The sequence below is a fragment of the Mus caroli genome, chromosome 7 (assembly GCF_900094665.2).
Source record: "Mus caroli chromosome 7, CAROLI_EIJ_v1.1, whole genome shotgun sequence".
Classification (NCBI taxonomy): domain Eukaryota; kingdom Metazoa; phylum Chordata; class Mammalia; order Rodentia; family Muridae; genus Mus; species Mus caroli.
The window spans coordinates 105,234,779-105,240,620 of NC_034576.1; the positions used below are offsets into that span (position 1 = coordinate 105,234,779).

The 5,842-nt window shown below is 39.8% G+C and overlaps 1 protein-coding gene across 1 annotated transcript in view; it reads left to right on the forward strand.

Annotated features, from left to right (window-relative positions):
- The first annotated feature begins 1,745 nt into the window (after nt 1-1,745).
- LOC110297997 (olfactory receptor 52B4-like) overlaps nt 1,746-5,842 on the forward strand; it is a 5,969-nt gene continuing 1,872 nt past the window's right edge. Inside the window, exons 1-2 of the mRNA XM_021167056.1 lie at nt 1,746-1,754; nt 2,444-2,469. Of these exons, the coding sequence (XP_021022715.1) occupies nt 1,746-1,754; nt 2,444-2,469 (35 nt within the window). The remainder of the gene's footprint in view (nt 1,755-2,443; nt 2,470-5,842) is intronic.

Below are 5,842 nucleotides of genomic sequence, written 5' to 3' on the forward strand. Positions count from 1 at the left end.
TATTTTACTGATTTTCTCAAAAAAAAAAAAACCCAAACCCAACAACTCTGTGTTTCATTGATTCTTTGTATTGTTCTCCTTGTTTTTATTTTATTGATTTCAACACTCAGATTCTTTCCTGTGTCTACTCCTCTTGGGTATGTTTGCTTTTTTTTTCCTAATGCTTTCAAGTGCTCCCCCCACCCCGAGATAAAATGTTTTTTAATTGGTTTGGTTTCAGGTAGCTGTGGCTGTCCTGAAACTCACTATGTAGGGTTTAAATTTTTCTCCATTAATTTGTTTATTTATTCACTTTATAGCCTGCTGAAACTCCCCTCCCTCTTCTCCACCTGGTTCCACCCTTATACCCCTTCCTTCCACTCCACCATTAAGTTACTAGTATGAGAACTTTCTACTTTCCTTTTGAAGGCACTTAGTTCTATGAACTTTCCTCTTAGCACTGCTTTCATTTTGTCCCACATGTTTAGATATGTTGTGTGTTAATTTTCATTGAATTCTAAGAAGTCTTTAATTTCTTTATTTCTGCCTTCACCTAGTAGTCCTTCAGTAGAAAGTTATCCCCTTTCTGTGAGTTTGTAGGGTTTTTGTTGTTTCTGGTATACTGAAATCCATCTTTAATTCATGATGGTTTGATAGGATGCAGGGGGTTGTTTCAGTTTTCTTGTATCTGTTGAGACTTGCTTTGTGACAGAGGATGTGGTCAATTTTAGAAAAAGTTCCGTTAGGTGCTGAGAACAAGGTATATTCATTTGTGTTTGGGTGAAATGCTATGGAGATATCTGGTAAGTCTATGTTGTTTGTTAGCTCAAATATTTCTTTTTTTTAGTTTCTGATTGGATGACCTGTTTGTTGGTGAGAGTGGGTTATTAAATCTTCCACTATTAGCGTATGAGGTTCAATGTGTGATTAAGCTTTAGTAAAGCTTCTTTTACAAATGTGGGTACCATTGAATCTGAGGCATAGATGTTAAGAACTGAAAGATAATCTTGGTGGATTTTTCCTTTGATGAGTATAAATGTCCTTCCCCATCTCTTTTGATTAGTTTTGTTTGGAGGTCTATTTTGTTATACCAGCTTGTTTCTTGGGTCAATTGTTTTTGAAAAATCTATTTCCAACCCTTTTCTCTGAGGTAATACCTATTGTTGGCAGTTTTGTGTGTTTCTTGTATGCAGCAGAAGGCTGGATCCTGGTTTCACATCCATTCTGTTAGCCTGTGTCATTTTGTAAGGTAATTGAGTCCATTGATATTGAGAGATGACCAATGGTTGTTAATTCCTGTTATTTTGTTGTTGTTCTTTTTGGTAGTGTGTGCACATGCATGTTTCCCTTCTTTTGGTTTTGCTGGTGTGAGATTATTTCTTTTATGTTTTCATGGGTGTAGTTAGTCTCCTTGGGATGGAGTTTTCCTTTTAGTATCTTTTGTAGGGCTGGGTTTGTGGATAGATGTTATTTAAATATGACTTTGTCATGCAATATCTTGTTTTCTTTATCTATGGTGATTGAAAGTTTAGCTGGGTATAGTAGTCTGAGCTGTAGCAGTCATGTTTTAAGTTTACCCATTTAATTAATCATATTTTTAGTCAATAAATAGTTCATGTAAATACAGAATGATAAACAAATGCCAGGTTTAGGATGTAAAGAAGCAACAAAAAAGACACTTGTCTCACATGCAGAATATAGATTTGAATAAATCAATAAATTCATAAATGACATTAAGGTAGAAGTGGTACTGTGATGGGGCCTAAATGAGGAAGGTAAGAGATTTTGTTTTCTTGAGGGGAAGACAAAATATTATGTGTCTCTCATATACATAATCTAGATTTAAATATACACAACATAACATGTATGTTTCCCATAACTAATTTTATGGCAAGAATGTTAAAACAGAAGGACTATTTGGAGGGAGGGAGAACAGCAAGTTGGAAAGATGAGAGGTGAAGAGAGGGCAGGAAGCACACAGTAGCAAGATCCATGACTTATATGTGTGAGGATAGAATGGAACCTATTCTTTATTTTAACTGAAATTTTGATTGCCAATTTTAAAAAGGAACAAAAAAGTGTTGGGAGCGACCTTGTTTGAACATTTACTGCCTTAAGTGATTGCTGGCATAAAGTCTTGGCCTCTGTGGGAAAATACTAGCCCAGCTGAGTACAAATAGACATAGACCCTTAAGTCAGTGGAGAACAAATAGCTATAAATCTTGTGGATAGGTGCCTAATAACTCATTCTGTTCTGATCTTCATGCTGAACTGTTTACCCAGTCAATATCCTGTTCCTGGAAACAGGTGAATTACTCAGAGACAAAGCGATCCCTCTCTACCCCTTTCCTGCTCCTATGAATATATAACCTGTGTCAGAGAAAAATAAAAATTTGTCAGCTTGAACAGGACCTTTTGTCTTGCTGTTCATTCTTTGTGTTTCTTGTTCCCCATTCTCTTCCAGGTACCCTTCAAGTCCCTGTCCCGCAGGTCAGGACAAAAAAGAAATGGAGAAAACCCTTGTTGTGATAGTTGTCAGCTGCTGTGCCATGATTGGTCTTAGGATCCTCTGTCTCCAACTGTCTCTTGCTCATTTGTCTATCATAAACTTTGTAAGTGGAGGAGAAAAGCAGAGAAAGCTATGCTTACTTAGCTGCACCATCAGATGAAATGAAAAAAAAATCAAAGACTTAAAGGAGACAGCAGTGAAAATAAATGTGTCAGGGGCCAGAGAGATGTCTCAATGCTCAATGGCACCAGTTGCTCTCACAGAGGATCATGGTTTGGTTCCCAGCACCCAAATGGCAGCTCACAAGCATCTGTTAATTCCAGTTCCAGGGTATCCAATGCTCTTTTCTGGACTTCATGGACATCAGTGATGTATGACATACACGAATGCAAAACACCCATACACATAAAAGAAAAATAAGTAAAACAAAATAAATAATTAAAACCAAAAGCAAATACAACTGTGCTGTGAACATTCACAGCTTGCATGTTCTCTTAATGGAGAATGCATACTTTATTCCTCAGACTGCAGAACTTGCATTACCATTCACTCTGAGGGTGAATATTCCTTTAACACAATCCTTGTCATGAAGAATAGAACATCTGAGGCTGCAGAGATAGCTGAGTGGATCAGAACACTTAGTATTCCAACATGAGGACCTAGGATTGGTTCCTATCATCTTTTTAATCACCCGAGTGTGGCCATGAGAGTCTGTAAAAGCAACGCAGTTGGGGAAAGAGATAGGAGAATGATCCAGCCTTGTTGGCTACCAGTTTAAGTGCAGCACCAGTGAGAGACTCCTTTTCTTTTACTTTTTTCTTTTTATATATTTTTTTATTACGTATTTTCCTCAATTACATTTCCAATGCTATCCCAAAAGTCCCCCATACCCTCCCCCCCATTCCCACTTTTTGGCCCTGGCATTCCCCTGTAATGGGGCATATAAAGTTTGCATGTCCAATGGGCCTCTCTTTCCCGTGATGGCCGACTAGGCCATCTTTTGATACATATGCAGCTAGAGTCAAGAGCTCCGGGGTACTGGTTAGTTCATAATGTTGTTGCATCTACAGGGTTGCAGATCTCTTTAGCTCCTTGGATACTTTCTCTAGCTCCTCCTTTGGGGGCCCTGTGATCCATCCAATAGCTGACTGTGAGCATCCACTTATGTGTTTGCTAGGCCCCGGGCTAGTCTCACAAGAGACAGCTATATCAGGGTCCTTTCAGCAAACACTTGCTAGTGTATGCAATGGTGTCATTGTTTGGAGGCTAATTATGGGATGGATCCCTGGATATGGCAGTCTCTAGATGGTCCATCCTTTCAAAGGAACGTGGCAGAAAGCGATAGAGCAGAGCACTTGGCAGCCTCTTCTGGCCTTTGTTCATATATCAGCATGCATGTACATGTGTGCATACACTACACACTCAAACACACACAAAGGGTGAAGAGAGAGGCACACAGAGAAACACACCACACACACACCCAGAGAGAGAGAGACAGAGAGAGAGAGAGAGACAGAGAGACAGACAGAGACAGAGAGACACACAGAGGGACAGAGACAGAAAGAAAGAGACAGAATAAAATCCACAGATCATTGATAAATAATATCAGCTTTTTATTTATGTTGAAAGTTAGGTTTAACATTCATGTAGTTGAACTAGTTGTGAAGGCAGCCATGGAAGGCTTTTGTAGGACACCAGCTTGATAGAAGCCAGAGAGGAAAGAAGAGAAGGGAGAGGTAGGTGCTGGCTTTAGAGATTCAGCAATTTGGGAAGAGGACTAGTTGAGCAGCACAGCTTAGTCCCTGGAGAGCTTGGTGTAAGGCCTTTCCCTCAAGGACTCTCATGAAAGAGGATAAACAGCAGACACCCAGCAAGCTGAATTGCTTCAGACCTCCTGTGTGCTGTGTGTTCCTGAAGTGTCCATGACTGGCTCAGTGATTACATAGATATTTGTAGGTGGACTGACTTTAGAATTAAGGTAAGAACGAGGCTGCTGTTGGGTAACATGGGTAGAGGTGACAGGACTGTAAGAGGCAACAGAATATATCACTATCAATATCAATACCAATATCAATATCAATAAATTTAAAGCTGAAAGCTGTGTTGGTTCCTTGATAGCAGGCACAGAAAGCGATGCTTTGGCAGGGCGGCTGAGAGCACACGGGCAGGAAGGAACTTTGTGAAAGGGGAAGGGAGATGACTGGGGAGATGGAAGAGGTTCTAATAATGAGAACAGGGTTGAGAAAATGTGAAACATTCTGACACCGACTGTAGACTCCCTCTGGATGTGACAACACCTCTGAGTGGTCACAGGACCTAGATACTTGTCCTGGGTTCCATACCGGCAGCCAGGACAACTTGGCAGGTGGAGAGGAAAACTCTCAAGAAGAAAACCATGGGCTGATGAGTAGGAAGATGAATGAAACCAACCAACCAACCAACCAACCAACCAACCAACCAACCAACCAACCAACCAACCAACCAGTTTTATTGAGCATAAGACATATAGCAGTTACTGAGCTAGCAATGTAAACATATGCTCTGGTAGCCTCAGACACTCTGTTCAATTTCTTCATTTTTATGACTGTAGGATGATGAATTTGGCTTTCTTCTCAGAAGATGCTCTGTGAGTGCAGCCCATTCAGAACCTTCACAAAGATTATAGGTTTGCCTGTCCACCCTTCTTTCTGACCATACATAAGCCTATGTCTGAGTCTGAAGCATGCTGCCCCACAAAACAGAACAGAAAGAAAACAACAATCAGTCATTGCCCAAAATACACTTGCTGAAAGGTTAAACTAATGACAGAGAACAATATGCTGGGGAATGATGAAATTGCCTGTTAGCTCCCAAACAGCAAAAAACTTTAATCCTCTCCATGCCTGAGATAATGATGACTGTCCTTTTCATTTGGGTCATTAGAGGATTGGTTCTCTAGGATGGGCACAGACAAACCTGATCTCAGGCACATGGGCCAGACTACCACTTCTTCTTAAGAGTCTCTTGTCCACAAAAACTACAGTCAACTAAAGAATACAGAGGGTGGGAGAAATAATCTTGCCCAGGAAAGAACACACCAACTAGTTATCCAAAAACAAATAACCCTGAAAACATACATACATGTAACATTATACATACTGAGTAGGCTATCTTTAGAAATATTTATGCATGTAATGGCAATTAAAAAAAAGATTCCATAAATTTGAAGGAGAGAAGGAGGGGTATTTAAGAGAGTCTGGGAGGAAGAAGAGGAGGGGAGAAATGCTGTAATTATATTATCTCAAAAAAAAAAAAAAAAAAAAAAAAAAGAAGGGAGCCTAAACAAAGGTCTCCTGTCTGTCTTCATAAATGACC